The 21,459-nt window shown below is 43.1% G+C and overlaps 1 protein-coding gene across 5 annotated transcripts in view; it reads right to left on the bottom strand.

Moving 5' to 3' along the window:
- Positions 1-94: 94 nt before the first annotated feature.
- Positions 95-21,459, bottom strand: part of adcy7 (adenylate cyclase 7) — a 44,337-nt gene continuing 22,972 nt past the window's right edge. Inside the window, exons 1-27 of one of the 5 annotated variants that reach the window (XM_019866747.1) lie at positions 18,666-18,966; positions 18,136-18,546; positions 16,526-16,723; positions 15,513-15,677; positions 14,973-15,122; positions 13,325-13,485; positions 12,101-12,212; positions 11,443-11,570; positions 10,295-10,453; positions 9,869-10,001; positions 9,211-9,399; positions 8,790-8,833; positions 8,489-8,548; positions 7,178-7,255; positions 6,537-6,606; positions 6,339-6,436; positions 6,176-6,260; positions 5,078-5,215; positions 4,869-4,979; positions 4,565-4,761; positions 2,983-3,094; positions 2,695-2,853; positions 2,384-2,530; positions 2,176-2,283; positions 1,550-1,664; positions 382-506; positions 95-266 (exon numbers count right to left, since the gene is read on the bottom strand). In XM_019866747.1, coding sequence (XP_019722306.1) covers positions 120-266; positions 382-506; positions 1,550-1,664; positions 2,176-2,283; positions 2,384-2,530; positions 2,695-2,853; positions 2,983-3,094; positions 4,565-4,761; positions 4,869-4,979; positions 5,078-5,215; positions 6,176-6,260; positions 6,339-6,436; positions 6,537-6,606; positions 7,178-7,255; positions 8,489-8,548; positions 8,790-8,833; positions 9,211-9,399; positions 9,869-10,001; positions 10,295-10,453; positions 11,443-11,570; positions 12,101-12,212; positions 13,325-13,485; positions 14,973-15,122; positions 15,513-15,677; positions 16,526-16,723; positions 18,136-18,300 — 3,354 coding nt within the window. In that variant the 5' untranslated portion in view covers positions 18,301-18,546; positions 18,666-18,966 and the 3' untranslated portion in view covers positions 95-119. Of the gene's footprint in view, positions 267-381; positions 507-1,549; positions 1,665-2,175; positions 2,284-2,383; positions 2,531-2,694; positions 2,854-2,982; positions 3,095-4,564; positions 4,762-4,868; positions 4,980-5,077; positions 5,216-6,175; positions 6,261-6,338; positions 6,437-6,536; positions 6,607-7,177; positions 7,256-8,488; positions 8,549-8,789; positions 8,834-9,210; positions 9,400-9,868; positions 10,002-10,294; positions 10,454-11,442; positions 11,571-12,100; positions 12,213-13,324; positions 13,486-14,972; positions 15,123-15,512; positions 15,678-16,525; positions 16,724-18,135; positions 18,967-21,459 lie in introns of those variants that run through there. The other 4 variants (XM_019866744.1, XM_019866748.1, XM_019866745.1 and 1 more) reach the window with 4 other exon arrangements.

Genomic DNA, 21,459 nt, shown 5'->3' with positions numbered 1-21,459 from the left:
ACCATCGTCCCACAGCTGTATTACAGTCACTCCTTGTGCTGCGGGAGGAGGGGGCGCGCAAACACTTGCCTCGGGCGTACGAGCGAGTGTTGCATTTTTTGGAGCGTGACCTCCCGATCTCAGCTGAGGCCCATTCCTTGCTGCTTGCTTGTGTCCGTACACACAAAGAAGGTCTTGAGCTCGCCTTTGCCTTTCACGCTGATGAAGCCGCGGCACTCGCATGAGTAGCCCAGCCTGTGAAGCACGTCCGACGTCTCCGCCGTGACCTGCAGGTCAAACGCGCACACGATTCACTCACTTTTTTTGGTTGGCTTGACACTTGCCGAGCGTGAGGTCAACTTTTCTTTGCGTTGCCTGCCAAAATTCCAAGCTGGGACATACTTGTATCTTTCCCAGCTCGCCGGTGCTCTCCATTCTGCTGGCCACGTTGACCGTGTTGCCCCAGATGTCGTATTGAGGCTTCCTGGCACCGATCACGCCAGCGATCACGGGACCGTGGTTAATACCTGCGTGATGATCGACCGACCCCAAAGAAAAGTTAAAACGTTCACCGTGATGAACACACCTGCTAAATTTGGTGGATCATCAGGTTTTTGCCATTGTGATCAGGCCACACGCAATGGCCAAAATTCAAAATGTTTTGCCATTTCGAGTCGCTCATTTGTCGTGATTGAAATTTGGTCGGAAGCAGACAAAATGTCTAAGACAAATGGCAAACGTTCCTGTTCGTGACCCACGGTATGGCTTTTGGTGGTGGTAGTGCACCGTTAATGGTATTCAGGGTTGTTTTAATCAACGAAAACTAATGCAAAACTGAAATCGAAAAAAAAAAAATTATTCATGAAATACTTGATGAATAGATTGGAGTTAATGTCTTCCCTCGGAGGGCCGTTCTGAGAGTGAAGCCAAGTAAATGTTTAATCATCACATCGTATTATTACTTACACACAAACAAATTGTTGGATTACTCATTTTGAAAATAAAAAAAACTATTTTTGTTCAATTATTGTTAAAGTGAGTCTAAACAGGGTAACAAAATTATTCCAAAATCCCAATGTGATTCATCACACATGACAAATTGACATTTCGGTACAGATTATAGCAAGGATCATGGAAGTTGACGCACATGATTTGCTTTCGCCGGCCACATAAAATGACGTGGTGGACCGGATCTGGCCCCCGGGCCTTGAGTTATACACCTATGATTTCGAGCATTCAATCAACCCTTGGAATGTGGGAGGAAAGCAGAGTGCGTGGAGAAAACCTGCACAGGCACGGGAACAACATGCAAACTCCACACAGAAAGGCCGGGGCCGGTTTCGAACCCGTGACCTCTCTACTGTGAGGCGGACATGCGAAACAGTTGTTCACCGTGCTGCATGGGAGCAGGAAAATGATGTCTTTTATAGGCTGATAAATCAAGTGCGTAATTGTCAAGTGCTGATGAAATTTGGCAGTGGGTAAGTCACGGGAGATGACATAAGCTTTCTCTTCCATCCTCACACTCTCGCTCGCAACAGTTAGCGCGTCGATTTGAGCGCACACTCACCCACGCGCAGCCTGAAGCTGTTGAAGGAATGTCGGTTGATGCCGTCCAACTTGCCGACGAGAGCCACGGCGAACTCCACCATGATGCCGATCTGCGCCTGCTGACGCTCCCTGTCCTGGAACAAACGAATGGTGTTCGGCGAGACGCCACGCACTTGGTCACGTAGACCAAGTGCAGAGAAAGCCAAAATAGTTGTGGAGAATATCTCTCAAAAGTCAAAGGTCAAATACATCCACAAAAGAATTCCACCAAGTGGAGGTGACAGTGCATCAATAGCGATCAATTGCCCCGATCGCTTTCTGTTCTTTATCTCCATTAGAGTCCTGCATACTCATGGTTCGTCATCCCATGGATTTTTTGCAGATTTTTACGTTTTATAAATATTTTTAACGGGGGAGGGGGTTGGGGTTACCATCATATATAACAAACAAATATTTCATGGAAAATCCACGAATGTTTATCACCACTTTTGAGGAGAAGGAAAAAAAAAAGATTTTCGCTCTTCGCGCAATATCCCCCGCAAATAGTGGGGGCCCGATGTACATATTGTATTATTTCTACACCGGAAAGCACCATGGGAGGGATGGTATTTCATATGCAACAGTGCCCCCGTTCAGCCACCCCACCTGGTTGTTCTCCTGACCGAGCGTCCCGCTAAGTCCTGCCGCCGCCATGTACGTGCTGCCGATGGTCTTGATCTTCTCGACGCCGCTGAACTTGGGCTTGGACAGCAGCTGTCGGGAGAAGAACGCCATCATCCTGTCAGGCCATGATTCAATGGCGTGCTCCCAATCCGCGCAGAAGCAAAGAAGCAACGGGACGCCTCTGGCGAACCTCATCGAAGTCGGCGATGATCTCGTTGAGGAGCCGCAGGCATTCCAGGCCCTCTTTGTTGATATCGCACTCGGTGTAGAACTCCTTGAAGTCGGGCACCGAGGCGAACATCACGCACACGCAGTCATACGACTTGTAGTAGAGATCCTATTCGGGGAAGGAAAGAAGATTTCCAGAAAGTGCATTCACGCAGCCGTTGCGGCTTAACACAGTCACATAATTACAAATGCTTCCCTATATAAATAAGGATGTGCCCTGCATGGCCATAGGCAGAGCCGAGCTGCCGTTTTGGGGACGGCCTGACGTCTCACCTCGTTTTTCTTGTTCTCGCCGACAAAGAGCGAGGCCACGTGGGCGGGCAGCACGTTCTCAAGCAGCAGGCGGTTGAGGTTCTCCCGGGTCTCGATCTCATCCTGCTCTGTGCGGTTCTTGTACTTGAGTAGGAAGTCCTGGCGAAAGCACGACTCGTTCTGACGTTTACGTGCACGCACGCAGGCACACATGCACACACGCACACACACAGTCCCACACACACCAGGATTGGTTTGGAAACGAGGATGATGATGATGATGATGATGAAGAGTAGAGTGGGCGAGCACCTGTTGCGAGATGATGAGCATGGTGACGAGGAACAAGGTGATGTAGATGCAGCTCATCACCTGGGGGTGCTTCACCAGGCCCACCAGCCTCACCATCGACTCGTCGGATAGGCTGCAGACAACAAAGACTTTTCAGACACTAAAACACAATTTTTTTTTTACTACATTTAAATATTTCTCTTTCATATCTCTTATTTATGGCTTCACATTGTTTTTTTTTTTTTGCCCCTTGCATTTTTGTATTTTTATATTAGAAAGTTTTACTTTGAGAATTTGTCCTTTCAATCAGTGACATTTTACTCACATCCTATTTTTTTAATATCTATTTTTAATTAGTATTTTTATTTCACATATTTAGATTTTATATATCATTTGGATTCTTGCTCAATTTTTATTGATTTTCTCATTTCGTGTAAATGACTTTAGTTTCCTAATTTTTGGTGTTTTCATGATTCATTTTTTATTTTGTATTTCCAAAAAAATGCTAATTAAGATGAAAAAGTAAAATACTTTTTCATTTTAATTCACATTTTTTGGTCATTTTTGTAAATTTGCATTTTAACTTCTTATTTTGAGTTTGCTTTGTTCACATTTTTCTTTAGTTTCTCTTTTAGTTCTTATTTTTCATGTGAAGTTTTTCATTTAGAAATGTTTGCAATTTCAATTATTTTCATTTTCACTCTTATTTTTCCTTACTGCAATTTTTTTGTTATGCAAATGTTTCTCTTATTTTCATATTCTTATGTTCATGTGTACCCTTGGTTTTTTTTCCATGTTTAAAATTTTTTTTCCATATTTTTCTTTTTGCATCGGGAAACATGGAAGGAGTCGTGTTCTATTTTGTGTGTAAACAGGTACCGAACGAATTCCAATGACTGTACAGTACAAACATTTTTCCAGATTAGAAAAAGCAGCGATTTATTTAAGGAAGGCATTTATTTTATTTTTCTTAGGAGACAACTTTTTTGTGTGATTGTAGGTGAAGTAATCGCGAATTGTATTAGATAGGACGCGCCTCCCCCACAGGAGACGGCCATGTTTCGCCGCCATCTTTCTGCTACGGATACCCGGAGGAGACAAATTAGTGACCGTAGTTCCTCAACATGATGCCTACATCATGTGTAACAGATGCCAGCCATTTACTCCATCACTTGAGGGAATATTAGAAGTCATTTGGGATGACATTTTGATTGCACCTCTGCAGAAGACATTAGGGGTCGGCTTGTGAAGTGTGGTTTCTCTGGGGCACCGTAGTACGCGTTCTTCAAAATGCATGCGCTTCAAACTTAGGTTCTTGAATTCTCTCAGTTCACCACTAGATGGAACTAAATTCCACATCTGTACTGTAAGCTTTTTTTAATGCACATTTTAATATGGATTTATACATGACCCACATTAGGCCCGGAAAGCTTGCTCCGGACCACCTGTCCATCACAATAGTGGTTGCGTAACAGTCTTTCTCCATAAGCGCATGGCTATAAATCCCCCCTCTATGTGACCAGATACTTGGCTTTTCTACACGGCGCCTTTTTTTATTTAATTATTATTTCATTACCGCCCTTATCGTGGTATCGAGTCCCACCTGCTGCAGTTGCCCTCTCCGGTAATCTGAGCGTGGAGGACATCTGCGTAGGCCACAAAGAGCCGCTTGTTGGTGCTGAGGATGATGATGTAGTAGATGCTGGACGACAGGGCGAGGAAGAGCACTTTGAGCTCCAAACTGACGCGCAGGAACACGCCACAAGCCATCAGGGAAAGGATGCAGCAGTACACAGAATACTGGCGGGAGAGCCACAGTGGAGACAATTTTAAGTCATACCTATTAGCGTGTTGAACAAAAGTAGATGTCAAAACTTGATTTAAAAAAAAATAAATAAAAGCCTCACGGGCAGATAGAAGAGTCCTCCCTGTAATCCCAGACGTTGGGAATCATTTATGTGACCCAGGGCGGAAACGTCACCACTGGAACAGTCTGGAAAATGTGGCTGGATGAAGCACTGCAGGATGGAAGGAAAGGAAAGTCGGAAAACTGAGCCAAAGAGCAACCTTTTTTTTTCTTCTTTTTTTTTTTTAATGAAAACGGGGTCTTGTTCACCAGGTTGAAGATTGCCAAGAGAACGATGACGGCAGTGGTGACGGCGGCCAGGGGGAGGCGCACACACGGCTTCTTCACCACCGCCTCAGAGACTGACGCCAGCCACTGGCAGCCTGACAGCTTCTCTGGAAACATTCGCTACACACACACACACACACACACACACACACACACACACACACACACACACACACACACACACACACACACACACACACACAAGCAGGCAGAGAAGTTCCATGGAGAAAGAAGATATCTGACTTTCATTGTCACATGTGAGGGTCGACTATTCCCGTCAAGGACGCAAATCACTGGGTTAGCTACAGAAAGCAGGGGTGTTATTTTGTCATTTGGGGCCCCGAGACCCTCCACATCTGCAAAGCTTTGGAATATGTTTATCATCAACCAAAATTGTGAATTAGAGTATCTTCAGCATTTTTCCGAGCGAGTTAAAAGTCCTTAATATCCTTCTTGAGAATTGCTACACAACAAGTCAATCATCCTAACCTCGTTACTGTCACTGATAAGAACATGAATCGACATTTAACCGAGCTGACCACTACGACCGCTTTAACGTTCCCATCTTAGTCACGAAGAGGGTCACTCGTGTCACCCTTCACTTCATCTCGACTGCATTCTCCTCGACTGACACTGACAGCGGTGCGACTGCTCCTGGCAAGAGCGACTGGCTCTTTGGGTTCCGCTACACAAATGTGGTGTCACCCCAATAAAGGTTAAAGCCTTCGGTAGTTTTGATGTAAACTGTTATTTCTGTCGCCTTCTCCTCCTCTCCATTCCACTGGGATGGCGCTTTTTTTTTTTTTTTTTTTGTCAGTTAAATTGAAAAACTGCCAACATGGCTGCCAACGCCACCTACAGTCCTTCCATTGCCTTTGATAGGGGCGTCGCCCCTGCTCTACCTGGCCGTCCTGGTCTCTATTTTGGCTTGAGATGTTATTATAAGGTGAAACATAATTATTTTATTGTTTTCTTTTTCACTATGAATTCAGCATTGGATCCCTCGAGCTCGATGTCAAACCAAGTTATTATTATACGATAACATGTCAAGGTATGTCCGACCCGGCCCGCCGCGCCGACCTGTATATGAGCTGCAAAACAGATGGCCAGGGTCAGCAGCAGGACACACGCCAACGCCGCAAACGTCACTCCGAGTATCTGCCGACTGAGAGTTAAACAAAGCGGTTGGTTGTCAGTTGGCCTCCCATTTTTCTGCACTTATTTCATTGCTGCTGATACTCACTCCCCGGTGACTAACATCTGGATGGAAAAGATGCAGAGGAAGATGACGGCGGCGCAGCCCACGTAGTGCTTGAACATTGGCAAATCCAAGGCTCGGTACTTTGGAAACAATGAGAGAGCATTTGAACGAGAACCAAAATGAGGACAAGGGTACAAGAGGTGTTTTTTTTTTTTTGGTTTTTTTTTTGGTTCAACGTACCTGTTTTTCTAGGTCTTTCTTTGGAAACCAGATGGCTAAACTGCCGCTCTCCTCAGACTTGTACCACTGCCTTGGGGAGGGAGGAGAAAACCAAAAATAAAAGAGACCGCTGTGTTAAGTGCGGCAGTTGCTGTCTAAAAGCAGCGTGATCTTTTGTGAAATAGAATACTGAGAAGTAATGGATGATTAGAAGAATTAAAATCAAAATTCTTTTTCGTAAAATAAAGTGTTTTACAACTACAATTAATGCTAATTATTCAAGTAAATAATTCACTTACCGCGATTAAATTCATTAAAAAAAAAAAAAAGATAAATTATGTTCTTAAAATAAACCACCTGGGTTCAAATCTCAGCTCAGGCCGTCCTGGGTACAATGTTGACCAAATTGTCATGTCACATGACAATCTGCCTCACTGGTGCACAAATGTTTCACAGTCAAGAGGTTCTGGGGTCGAATATGGGCCATCGTACACATTTGGAGGACTCGTTTCTTACACTTGGATGGCAGCTGAAACTTGATCAAGGCTTTATGAGGGCGGCGGTTTGAACCGGGGATGGTTTGATCCCATTTCCATGACTTTCTATGGGGTTTGTGTTTGGGTTTGTCGTGTTTTCTGAGGTTGCCTTTGGAATGGACCTACTTGCTGCCCAGTTCATCGATGGTGGTTGTCATCTCGTTGTGCAGCTCCTCATCAAAGCGACTCTTTTGTGACTTGTTCCTGCGCCGATGAAACAGACGCCATTAATGAAAGAAAAAGAGACATAAGGCCGGGGATGGGGGGTTAATGGCCGCTCTGTGCACATTAGTCAAAGAGAAAAAGGAGACAGTGCCTGTATAGATCATGCCTGTGGTGCACACAGAGGGGGAGGGAGTTAACCGGATGCTGTGAGTTAGATGAGCGGTTCAGGGGGCTATGGAAAGCCCACTTAGGCTATCTGGCAGGAAGGAAGCCCTTGCACAGATGCACACAGCAGATACATACGCACCCCGCCCTGGTTCGACCTCAGGGGAGCGCGTCGGCGTGATTCTGAGAGGAGGTTTCGCGGTGTCACGTGATGAGTAGGAACGAAGAGTGCAACGGCCCTGCCGAGGTTAGTGTTGGGGCGTTAGGACTTGAAGCTTAGATGGTATTTCTCACCCAACTTCCAGTTAAAGCCATTCACTCAAATGAATTATTGTATTACCTCAAATAGTGGCCATACCTCGAATACAGTGTTGCGTCATTTTTGTTGAGCCGAGGCACACGCACGACTCGAGAGAAGTTTGAGATATTGGGCTCTCGGGTTCTCACACCCAGGCCCGATGCATGTCGAATATCAAAATATTGCCATAGCGCCACCTACTGGCATCTTGAAATATGTTGAATGGAGGGGAGGAGACACATTTTGTCCTATCTCATCGAAAAAAACTGCTTTATCGCCGTCATGTGGCATGCATCTACAGGCAATTTATCAAAAAATTTTGGTGGGCCTCAATTGGGGATTTTTGCTGTTCAAGGTGTAAATAGTGGTCAATGAGGACACCTACCAGACCCACCAGGGAAGATCTATGAAATAGCGAGACCACATAAAACATTACTTTAAATATAATACTACACATTCTTATAGTAAACACTTACTTTGCCGTTAAATGTCTTCTATGCTTCTGAGGTTTTTTTTGTTGTTTATTTTTAACTTTGTGAAGCGCATTGAGCTAGCTACCTTTTGTATGCGCAATATGAATGACCCTGCCTTGCCTTACACCTGACACCTGCTCCAACAAAGTATAAGCACATTTAAAACTGAAATCTGCGATGAAAGGGAACACTGTATTCCATAAATTGACAAATACAAGCCCCACTATTTGCGACAATACAATGAATTAGTGAGTCAGAGTGGTACTTTTTCCAAAAGTACATGTTTCTTAAATTCAGGCTGAGAACTCCTGATCTGTGCCAGGGGCCCAAACTCACTTATGGCTGGTGAACGAGGCCGTGGACAAGGAGAACTGCTCTTCTAGTGACTCATCAAAGCTGTCACAGGAGGAGTGCAACAAGTAATAACACAAAGCACATCACAAACACAGCAGGTAGTGGAGCTGCCATGGCAATCGATGGACAATCACTACCCTGGCACAAATAGAGCTGGTTGACTGTTTTTGGAAATCATGTGAATGTTGACTATTTACAGCAAAGTTGACTTTAGCGATGCTGCAATACATGATCAAAATAGAGGTCACGGGAGGTTCACTTTTCATTGATTTATTTTTTTTACCTCTCAGTGATCTTGGAGCTGGGTGCTGTTCGCAATGGGATGTCCTGAAAAACAAACAAACAATGGCTTATGCAATGTACTGTTTATTGTGAAAAACTGCAGAAAGAAACAATCAGACTTTTTATTTCAAACTGGATTATTTTCTGGGGATGGGAGAGTACTGACATCAGACACCGTATCAGGCCGATGCCGGTCTTATTTCTAAGTATCGGGTACTCATGAACGATGCCGATAGTAGCCACCGATACTTGAGGCGAAACATCGAGTAAGTCCTCCTTGCCAATAGTTGGCGCTACAGGAGGGTCTTTGTTCACACACATCTGCCACTGAGCCATCCTGTTTATTTCTATTGTGCAAGGTGGCAATTATCACAGATAACTAATCATTGGCAGATTTTCTGAAGTCCTGCTTTCCTGCTTACCTTACTGAGTGACTTTCCATTGCTGAGGGGGTCCACGGCGAAACCTTCTCGGCTCTGCAGGTGCGCAAACGGCTTGACGGCCCCCCAGGACTCCAGGTACCGCGTCATGCGCACGGACGCCCGCATCTTCAGACCATCGTTCACCCGAGGCTTGGGGACGCTGCGGCTGCTCTGCGTCGGATCTTTGGACTCATCAGAGGTATACATCACCTTTTAATATGTTATGCAGCGGTAGATACCCTTTTCACACTGCACTCGCTCAGTGGCAAAGTGTCGCTCGGCCTGGCGGACAGATGACGGCGCCCCTGGTGGCCGGCGTGCACATATTTGGAAGTGCTGATGTAGTACCGACTTGTCGCAGCATTAGCGTCGTCGTCACAAAACATAATCTATATATAAATATATGTAAAGAAGTATAAACTATAAAGAAACAAACCGTGTTCCTTTATTTGCGACCAATTTCTTTTCCACTTGGAGCACTCAGAAGTCAAGGCGCCGCAGTATTTGACATGTACAGTGAGCAGTATATTCGTATTCAGATCAGTCTCCATACACCCACACATGATGGCTATATACATTTTTTAAAGCTATGTTTTCAAGTGCCTGCATAACAACCATCAAGCGCCTTTTTAAGTGACACAGAAGGTCGTAAACTCACCCGAGGGTCAATAACGAGGTAGGTTCTGACGTTGAGCTCCTTGAGATATTGGTCCCGCAGCTGCCCCTCGCCCTCCTCTACTTCGTACGCCTTGTTCAAGTGCTTCAGAGTCGCCTCTGTGATGTGAACACGTCTGGAATGACCACGATAATGTTTGCTTTTTTTTTTCTTTCTTTTGTAACTGCTTTTGGCCATGAGTTGACATTTAGTAAATGATGCGACAACAACAGAAAAATGTCAAGAGAATATTATTATGGCTATCAAGTAAATGTATTTTCACATTATGGGACGCGGGATGCGGGATGAAAAAAAAAAAAAAAACAATGGACATTTTCCACAGGGAAATATTTCTTTTGCAGTGTTTTTTTTTGTTTTTTTTTTAAATAAAAATTTTATTTCACCTGCGTAGTAGTTATCGGCACTTACCCCGGGAGGCCTCCTGACTCCATGTGATTGGCCAGCGTCACATCATGTGACCATACGTCAAATTGCCACTTGCGCAGACCGATCACGCCACACAGCACATTGCCCGAGTGCACGCCCACTCTCATGTTGATGTCCACGCCGGTGGCCTCTCGTACCTGCCTGCCACACATTAAAAAAAAAAAAAAAAAAAAAATCACAAAAACAAGGCTTTACCACGACTACGAACGTCATTTTTGCAGAACTTCCTACGAACCTTTCCCTGAGAACAATCTACTAATAGCTAATAGCTACGGTTGGTCAACTTTTATGTATCGTCCTGATCTAGGGATGTCAAACTGTGAAGAGAGAGGAATTCATGAAATATGAATCCTGATTTAAGAAGAAATTCAGTTGTATCTCCACAGATCAAAAACTTGTGAACTTTGATGTTCAGCTACAGAACAACAAATTGTGCAAAAAGTACTGAAACACTGAAGTGGTGGACATGTCCATTCAAACGTTTAGAGAAGAACAAATTAAGCTGACCTGGAGAGGTTGAGAAGTTATAGTGCAATTTAGGTTCAGCTTGTAAGTTCTCCTAAAAACCTAGTATACCAAACAGCGGTACCTTGACTTTCGAGTTGAATTTGCCAAGCTCAAAAAACTCACTTGACTCAAATTAAATTGACGTAATCCATTGAAATCAATTGGAATTCCATTAATCTGTTCAAGCCCCTCTCTAAAAACCACCTCCAAAATGATGTTATGCATTTTAAATAAGGAGAAATAGCACTGTATTTTACACAAACACCAAACCATAATAAAAGGGAATGAAACTAGTTTTATGTGTGTTGAAAAAAAGCGGGAAGTCCCAATAACAGCAGTGCGCCTCAGACGGGGCGAGGCCGATTGAGTGGCATCCGGAAAATTTGGGTTTGTCTTTTTGTACAATGCAATAAACGGCTGAAAGTATCGTCGGCTACTGGGAGTCTTGTTTTTTTTTTTTAAACTTCACTAATGTGGATAGCGTAATCTAAAACTTGCATGTAAATATGATTTTGACCGATGAAACAATGCAAAGTGACAGCTTGTAACTTAGACTTGTACCACCATGTCGTCCCTTGTTTTCTTGTTATTAACGGAGTCACTTGATTATTTACATAACTCACTTAATGGCTTCGCACATGTCCAGGCCCATTTTCACACAATTCTTGGCATGTTTGGGCAAAGACACCGGCAGGCCTGAGACGCAGTAATAGCAGTCGCCCAGGATCTTGATCCTCATGCACTCGTTTTCCTGGAAAGATGTGCATGCATGAAGAGTATTTAGTGAACCCCCGCCCTGTTCATGGCGGGTTGACATTTTACTAACTCGCCCATAACACTGTTGGTAAAAATCTGCAATATAGACAGACCATATGAATATATTTGAAAAATATTTTCACTCCTTTGAACACAAACAAAAATTGCAAGCATAGAACGATCAATAAAATTCGCGCTCGTGTGCTACAATGCGTCTTTAAGAGGCGCCTGAGAGTGACTGTGTGTGAGCTGTGGCTGACAGCAGAGCAGCTTGTGCATTTCTTTTTTTGTTTGCTCATTGTGGTTGTGTCTTCCTGTCTTCCCGTTTAATAAACAGCTGAACGGTGCAATGCCAAGTGTGGCTCTCCTTCCCCACATGAGAGAGCATTACAGATTTTCACAATAACAGGAGGCGATTACCGCGAGAGATAAAAAGATCCAAAATAATACAACGGTCATATCACAATTTATGTCAAGTGAAACTAGGGTCAAAACAAAATAAAAAGGAAAAGAAGACAAACTGACCTTGGCAATTTGGTCAAACTTTCCAAACAGTTCGTTGAGCATGACGACGAGCTCCTTGGGGGAACAGTCACTGGCCAATCGAGTGAAGCCCACAATGTCGGCGTAGAGAATACTGAAAAGAAGAACACGTTTTCCGAGAAAACGCGTCACAACCTATGGCCAACCTTGGAAGCTCGATGCAAACGCAAGTCCAAACTGCTCGGAATTCAAGAAACGTTGAGGGATGGAAATACTCCTCTAATGTTGCACAAAAATATGCTAGAAGCTTGACACGCCTATCTTTGGGAAGTTTTGCCGATCACACTTCTTATAGGTTTGGCTGGAGATCGTTGGTGCGCAGCCATTTTCAGATCTCTCCACACATGTTCAATCAGATTTTGGACTCTGGCTGGGCCACTCAAGGACAGTCACGGAGTTGTCATGAAGCCCTTCCTTTTTTTGTCTTGGCTGTTTAATTAGGGTCTTTGTCTCATCAGACCACAAAATGTTCTGATTGGTGGAATCAAAGATGGTTGTCCTTCTGGAAGGTTCTCATCTCTCCACAGAAGACCGCTCCATTTTGAACTTTGTGGCAAAGGCTGTGAAGACTTATGTACATGTGATTTCTTTTTAAAAAACATTATTTCAGACGTTTGTTTGGTGGTGCGCCGTGATGTTTTTTTTTTTTTTCAAATTTCAAATGGTATTCTTGGCTCAATGCATTACACTGTGCATTCACTACACACACACACTCACACACACACACACACACACACACACACACAAAATGCCCGTCTCTCTCAAACACACACACACACAGCACTGAGAGTGCTCATTGACTGGTGATCAATCCCCTGGTGAACATAAAGACAGGCCAGACTAAAAGGAATACAGTACCAAACAGTAACTCATTTCCCAATGGAAATAATAACAAGTCAAGTGAATCGTTTGGTTGGGCCAGGAGCCGCACTATAAAATGCTTACTCCTACTCGGGCATTTCCATGAATGAAGCATGGCGGGAATTTCATCTTTCTCAGCATCCATTAGAAAAAAAAGTGTGTGTGTGTGTGTGTGTGTGTGTGTGTTTTATTTATATATATATATATATATATATAAATGAGATTTCTTACAGGCTGATCCACGACAATTGTGGTGCGTAGGTGGATCAGTTGTCTGGAAGCAAACTAATCTGTCATCCATACAGAAATGGATCCGTTTGTTTGAGTGGCATTTGTATTTGGTACCTGACGTTTTCATGACGTTTGACGTAAAGGCTGTGGAAGTTGTTGTCTTTAACCAGCCGCTGTTGCTCCTCCTTGTCTTTGCAGTCCTGCAAGCGTTCCATGATGGCCAGCTTCATCTTCATAGAGATGTAGACCGGCAGCACAGACTGCAGCAGGTTCTCCTGCAAAACACCAAAATGCATTTGTGGAACTTGCCTTGATGCTGGACAGCGGTGGGATGCAGACATTTGGGAGTCCTGAATCTGAAATGTTACTATGAAGCAAAATAAATCGTGGAGCGTGGATTGTCGTCGAGAAAGGCAGCACTTCATCATGACGAATAATGAAATAATACGAGAGAAAAAAAAAAAGAAAAAAAAAAAAGAATAATTTAAAAAAATATATCAGCATAATGAATGAATAATCAAATAAAAAAATAGGAGAATGAAATTCCTGGTTGGATTGAATGTGACTGCTGAAATGCTGGATGCAAAAATAATAATGAAATATTACTGAATTATGCGGAATGATGTGAACATCTTAAAGTTGGAACGATTTGAATTAAAAAAAAATATATATATATAGTAATGAGCTGAAGAGTTTCAAGTAGGAGCAGTTCGAGTTGCCTTTTCTTTTGAAATTTTTGGGGTAAAAAATAGGGATGAGATGAGCAGGTGTGAATGCCTCAAAAACTGTGGAAATCTTAATTTGGAGCTTTTATTTTTGAAGTGAGCAAAAATGTGGTGTAGGGATAAACTGAGCAGTTTAAAGTTGGAACATTTTGAATCAGTCAAAAAAAAAATGTCAACATTAGAGGTTATTCCAAAATATAAAAATTTTTGGACTTTTAGTAATTTAGAAAAAAAATGTGGTCGGGATGAGCAGAACATTTTAAACATGGAACGGTTTGAATCTGAAATGAAATCAGAAAGCAAGTAACATTCTAATAATTGACTTTGATTTGGCAATTGAAAAATGTATTCGGAAGGCGATCACACATGCGCGCGCACACACACACACACACACTAAAGTGCACAAATGCAGTGTTAAAGATCCCACGGTGGTCATCGTCAGCTTGTTGACAAAAATAGAGAAATATTTCAAAAGATGACTCCGGCGGAGGCAGAAAAATTTAATTAATGCAGACTTGGCTCGTCACAATGACAAACATCCTCAAGCAAGGTCAACTGGGGGCCGGCCAAGGATGGAGCTTCCCGGAGATCAAAGTAAACCGTGCTGAAGATGAAGAGGACCATCGTAGCGATGCTCTTTATTACCGGTAACTCTGCATGTCTGCCATGTTTGCTTTCTGTGTTTGTTCAGTGAGATGTAATCAAAGCAGTAAAATTTATAAAAAGGAGAAATATTGTGCTTTATTATACCCAACTGTATGACGTTAGAATCATAAAGTGTATGTGTGTGTGTGTGTGTGGGGGGGGGGCAAAGCGATCAGGTGTCACGTCATTAAAAACATTTTCACTCATGAAGGCAGCACTTCAATTGCTACACCATGTGTGATTATTAAATTGAAATTTCAGTTTTTATGACACCTGTTTGTTATTAATGACGAGTGATCGAGTTTCATAATTGTGAGACATTTCGGAATCCATTTTGTCCCCGGTAAGTAAACGTAAATGCTGCCTGAGTGTCCGTAAGGATCCAATCGAACCTGTTGTCTCTTCTCGATCTCCAGCTTCATGCGCATGCTGAGGCATCGGCGCGTGTCCTGAAAGGTCTGCCTGAGGGTTTTCTCCATGAGGACCTTGTGAAATGCTCCCACCACGCTGCCACAAAGGAACACCACCACATTGGACAGCAGCTATGCACAAATGCACAAACAGAAAAAAAAAAAACGCAGTGAAGGCAAACAGAATCATTAGATGGAAATCGTGTGACGTGAACAGCTAATATTACTGCTGTACCAAGAAGCCCAAAGAGGAGCGGATTCTCCATTACCTTATATCTGTCTGTCTGTATTAGACTGCCCCCAAGTGGCCAAAGTGTATACTTTTCCACATAAAATGACATCATCTTGCAGTATTGCTATAATATTCTTCTAACATTCCAACTTTTTTTTGCAAGTGGTGAAGGTGAGATGCAGAAATTTTTCAGGTCATGTGCGGGGTCTGGCACATGGGTTCATATGTTTAAAAAATAAGTTGTCAAGTGTGCTCCCTGCTTAAGATGAGAGGTTGCTGTAATGTTTCACCTGGTTGGCGAGGTGCGGCGTGGGCACGTCGCTGTACACGGTGAGCCGCAATGTGAGCGCCACGATGTGGGACAGCGATGAGAGCGTGCTCAGTGCCACCGCGTACCACCATGGGAATGGCAACATGGTGTACACCGTGAAGATGATGAAGAGGAAGAATGGCACCTAAGGGAAAAAGGGGAAAAAAAAAAAAAAAAAAACGTCATTTTCTGTCGAAATGGGGGGGGGGGGGAGGCACATTGCGACAGGTATAATCACACGAGCTGTGTCTACTTGTTACTTTCATTTTTTGGGGTTGCGGGGGTGGTCCATTTTTCATTATGAAATTACATATTTCTCTTATTATTATGAATTCCTCATGGTATCTTCCTGTCTTCTTGCAGTGTCCTGAAATTAATTTCCTTGCATTACCGCAACATTGTTCTTGTAAAATTTAAAAAAATTTTCTTGCAAGATAATTATACTTTCTCAAAATTACCCATAGTATAGTCCTAATTAGTTTTTTTCAGTTTGTTTTTTAATTTCCATTTTGCCTTCAAATTCAAACTTTTTTTTTTCATAAAATATTTTCTTACACTACTGGTCCATCATTCTCACAAAATGACACATTTTCTTCTGCGTAGTCTTTTTCTTGAAACATTCCCAAAATATAAAGACAAGTTTTTGTAGTGACATTCTTGTAATATTCTAATCACCCCCCCCCGCCCTAAAATGCTCTTCTCTTTCAAGATTATTATCCTAGAATAAAAAGTCACGTTCTTTCTCTTTCAATTATATCACCTTACTGACAACCTGATAGTTTTTCTTGCAATATTGTGACATTATTCTTGCAAAATTCCACCTTAAATATAAAAAAGAAATTTTCTTGTCATATCGCTGTATTATTTTTGCAAAACTGCAACTTTTTTTCCTCAGAAAATCACTCTTGCAACAATCTCTACATTATTCTCATAAATTACTCACGAAACATTTTTTGTTGAATGACTTTTATTTTGCGCAAGTGATGGTTTCACCTGGTCCCACGGGAGGACGACGGGCCCACTGAAGATGAAGGTAAATCCCATGGCCAGGTGCGCCGCCCACACCAGCAGGCCCAGTGGCCGGCGCCAACGTTGGGACAGCATTTCGGTGCACACCAGCACGAAGACGGCCAGGAAGACGCACAGGCCGCCGCTCGTCACGCTCACAAAGGCGCAGTGCTCCTGGGCGCTCTGAAAAAGTTCACAGCCTCATGAACACCTCGAAAGCATAAGGACAATAAAGACGGTCGCAGACATTCTTATGTAAGAGCACTCAGCCATCAGAGCGGCTGCAAAATCAATAGCGGAGCACGACTACACTCCTAATGGCTTTGAGGAGGTACAGATCCACTAAAATGCTGAGGAAAAAAAAAACATGTAATTATAAGCTCAACAAGCTACTAATACATCTTCCCAAGGGACATTACTTGAGAAATGAAATATAGATTTTTATTTTTTAGCTTTCAGCCACAAACAGACCACCCATCCATCATTTTTTCTTTGAACTTGTCCTTCAATGATGTGATGAATGACAACAGAAACGAAATCAATAATAATATTAAAATAGGAGTTGAATATTATGAAGAAATGTATAAGACAGACAAACAAAACAGCAGCAACAATAACTGGACATTCATACATTCGTTCATTGATTGTGATCGTCAGGGTTGGTCGTCCCTACGGGGCTTTATTAAACTGTATATGTTTATCTTTTGGAAAATGCTACGTACTTTCTGACCTCGTTTTTTGGGCAGTGCTGCGCTGACACATGAAAGGCCGCTAGCTATTCTATTCTTATTAACATTGCACAGGTTTCCTTTACCATAAACAACAGTCACTATTATTACTATATTGATGCATTGCTCGATTGGGGGAGGGGGCGGGTGGACACAATATTTTTTTACGGACTCGATAAGTTATCATATGCATGCTTGTTTACACACACACACGCCTGCCCCCATGTGAAGTTGAATACACTGTGTTGCACATCTGGATGGAATAGAATGAACCCCCTCACATTTGTAGTTCGGCATGCGTAAATTTGTGGATTTCTCATCGGGACTTCTGTTTCTCTGAAAAAGTCACCTATTTGTTGTTTTTTGTTCGAGGCCAAAGCCATTCCTACTGTCAAAAAGATAAATGTTTCGGCACCATCTGGGTGTCAAGTAAGTTGGACTGAGGGAAGTAGCTTCAATTGAGCATTAATTCAGGCCATAGCTTTATTTACAGTCAAAGGAAAAAGGCAATTACAAACATTTTGCGTGAACAAGTCTCAAGTAGTTTCCTGTCTTATTCTTCAAGTCAAAGTTGCCACTTTTACACGCATTGTCAACAGTGTGTGCAATCTGTTATCGTAGGTGAGCATGCAATTTAGCGCTGTCTATTAGGGATCTTAGTAAAAGATGATAAGCTTATAAATCAAGCACGCCGTTAGCATGAGCAACTTGTTAAGAGCGAACATCCAATTTACTACTGCAATTTGGGACCTTAGTAAATCGGGCCCTAGGAGAGCAGTCAGCACACCATACCCTCATTTTGCCACCATGTGGTTCCTGCAAAGCTGTTTAAAAAAAAAAACAGTACATGTGTAAACAGAGACTTACCAGTCCGAGAGCGAAGAAGAGGACCAGGAGGACACCGCAGGAGATCATGGAAAGGCCCAGCAGGAGCACCAGTGGCTGGTACTGGCTGATGCATGAGAACTTGCGGTAGAGTGCCTCGTTCTTGAGTTCCTGGTCATTCAACAAGTATTTCCCTTTGGCTGGCATGGCCAAGTGTGGTAAAAATGTTGGTATTTAAAAAAAAAAAAAAAAAAAAAAAAAAAGGGAAGAAAAAAGGTTTGTGGTCCTTGCTAGCTCATGGCACTCCAATGAAGTTTGTCCCCATCATCTTGCATCTTGAATGTACTCCTGTCTACTTCTTGAATCTGAAGTTGTGTCTGCCAGCTACAGCTCTCTGGAGTAATAAGGGAGGCTCGGAGGATTTAGATACGCAGGAGGGAGGGCGACTGGAGACTGGGGAGGAGAGGTAACAGAAGAACAGAAGCCGACAAGGGCATCAGAAGAGGTCATCAACACCGGGATTGGGCTCGGAACGCAGCAACAAGGACGGTGGCTTCATACTGGCAATATACCTGAATGGAAGAGACAAACTCAGGTTTGAATTCGGTCCAAAATGGCATAGCTGTGGTGGTGATCAAACTATCAGAGTTAATCAGTCATTAAAGCTTGCTTTTTTGGATTGTAGGTAGCAGTTAAGAGAGATGAACGTCTACATTCAAGGCAGCTGCTTTAGCTAACCCGAACTAGCCCTTATGCGAATGCTAACTAAACCGAACCTTAACTAACCCAATCTTGAACTAACCCTAAAACAAATTAGTCCGAATGAAATATTTTAGGCTTAACTCTTCACAATGGTCCGGTCCATTGTGTGATTGTATTGTGGAATTGTGGGTAAGAAGTGGGAAAACAGATTTGAAAGCAAGAACGCGTTGTACATGGTCAGAGACATTGACATTGTGTTCACTCTTTGTAATTGTACTTTGGTTTATCTGGATTTCATTTTTGGGCTGTTTACAATGTGCTTTGGGCTTTCGACTGACGTTCCAAGTGTTACTTAACCGTGTATTTTAGCAGGAGCCTCAATGACGTGTTTGGAAATAAACTATGAACGTGTTTATTGACACACCAGCATGCGTTTCCTAGTCCTTGGCTCACTCAAAGAAGGCAGCCGCATTAATAATGGGCAATGCTGCCCAATTAGTGTCCTTTATTGGGAGCATAATACAAACAATCGACTGGAACGGAATGACGTCCTATAGGAGCGGCAAGGGCAACCCACATGACTTGACGTTACCCCCGGCTGACCTGACAAAAACAAAACGATATAAACTGAAAATGGGAACATAAAAGGTGACTTCTGACAGTGAGCACGTGTATTCCCACGAAGTGGGCCCGCCATGACCTCACCCCGTGCACATGTGACTGACTAACATGTAAATTAATAAAGCTTAGAGGAATACACCTACATTCCTAGTAATACTGTGACCCCCCCCCACCTCAACCACCCCCTCTTTGTACTGCTACCAAACCTTTCATCACAATATGCCGCTAAAGTCGCAAGAGAGCTACGCGAGCGTGGAAGGATTAATTCAACTCCTTTTGAAGTTTTTTAAAAATTTTGGTTAGCATACTTGTATGACAATTATTTTTTTTTTTTTAATGTGACTTGAGTGACGTAGCTCCAGTTAACTCCATCTAGCCCAAACCGTAACTAACCCTAACTGTAAGGTGCTATCCACTAGCCCACCGCGCGCTGCGCCAACTGTACATTTCCAGCTAATTATTTTCAGAGCGAGGCAACCAGGTTGCAAGCTCACCGGAGACAAGGTGGACTTTGCGCCACTGTCAATAGAAAGCTCATTTCCGCCAGCTGTTCATATGTGTAGGACATGTTTGTCCTTCGCATAGCAACAGATGCGACGTGCCATAAAAAGAGAAGGAGGGTCAGGCAGTGGAGCAGCCGAACGGCGTACGGGAACGGACTTTATGCGATGAAGCGCGTCGTCATCATGGAGCGGGCGTGATGACTGGGGAGTTTACGAGCCCGGACAACAATAACAAAGCAGACTGTGCCTAAAGATAATGCCATGAACACAATGTGTGGCTTACTAAAAGCCAGGCAGCGGAAGACAACGCACGTAGGCAGAGGTGGGGAATCACGGTCTTGTCTGTACCATTTTCCCCTTGTCTGAATGGAGTAGAGGAATGAAGCTGACCCCCCACTACCACTGGTTGGCGTCTGTAGCCTCTTTCACAAAGAGTTACTGCAAATTGCAGTACCAGAGTCATAACAAGCGATCAGACATTTATATGCCTCAGGCTTTTTTACGCAGAACACAGCAAAGGTGCGATAACCGCGTGGCCTTTCTCAAAGCAACACCGCATCCCGCAAAGCTTTCGTCACCTTTCTATGACATGTTTACACATGGCAGCAAAAGTCAACCATATGCCTACTTTTACAGATCGTGTGTTTTTTTTAACTTTTTTACTCTGGAATACTCTTGCACACAGGTGGTGTCCTGCCTCGATGATGGCACTGATGCTACCTGACGCTACCTTGCAGGGCAAAATATTGGTATTTGGAAGAAATGCTCGCTGCTTTATTACAGCTCAGATGCAGCTCGTTTTTGGAGAGAGCTTCCTGGCTATTTACACAGCAGGAATCAGTCAGCCACTAAATGTCATATCTAATGTACTTTCAAACCGACTGTACATGAGAGCGGCGTAAAACTGTTTCTTGTAAATGTCACCAGAAATTCCTGTTGAAATAGGTCAGGCATATTATATCTCTCTCTCTCTCTTATATATATATATATATATATATATATACATAACAAACACATGAGACAGTGCATGTGCTTCTGTCACTCATCAATGAAGAGGCCTGTCAGTACTGACACGGTTAGTGCCGATGACATTGACGGATGAAAACCAACTTCCATCAGTGCTTAGTCCAGGGGTCAGCCACCCAAAATGTTGAAAGAGCCATATAGGACAAAAAAAAACAAAAAACAAATATGTCCGGAGTCGCAAAAAAATAAAAGCCTTCTATAAAACTTATAATGAAGGAAACACATGCTGTTTGTATGCTGTCCCAGAATTGTTTGTTATTCATTCCTTTGTTGTGTGTTCACAAACGCCCCCATAGAATTTATTTAGGGATTTCCTCGCTTGATTTTTTGTTTTGGTGCATTATTTCCTCTTTTCTTAGCGTCAGTGAAGTGATCATGAATTTCCGTTTTTCGGAGGCTGTCTTTGAACGCCTCTCGAGTCGAACGAGAAGAGAGAAGGCACGCAGTCGGACACCGACGTGTCTGTGTTTGTCGAGACTGTTAAAAGCATAAATAAAGTGTACGTTTTAAAAAA

This window comes from Hippocampus comes, unplaced genomic scaffold, assembly GCF_001891065.2.
Source record: "Hippocampus comes isolate QL1 unplaced genomic scaffold, H_comes_QL1_v1.1 scaffold82, whole genome shotgun sequence".
Taxonomy (NCBI): domain Eukaryota; kingdom Metazoa; phylum Chordata; class Actinopteri; order Syngnathiformes; family Syngnathidae; genus Hippocampus; species Hippocampus comes.
The sequence above is the reverse complement of the archived record's forward strand: the minus strand, read 5'-3'. Positions and strand labels throughout refer to the sequence as shown.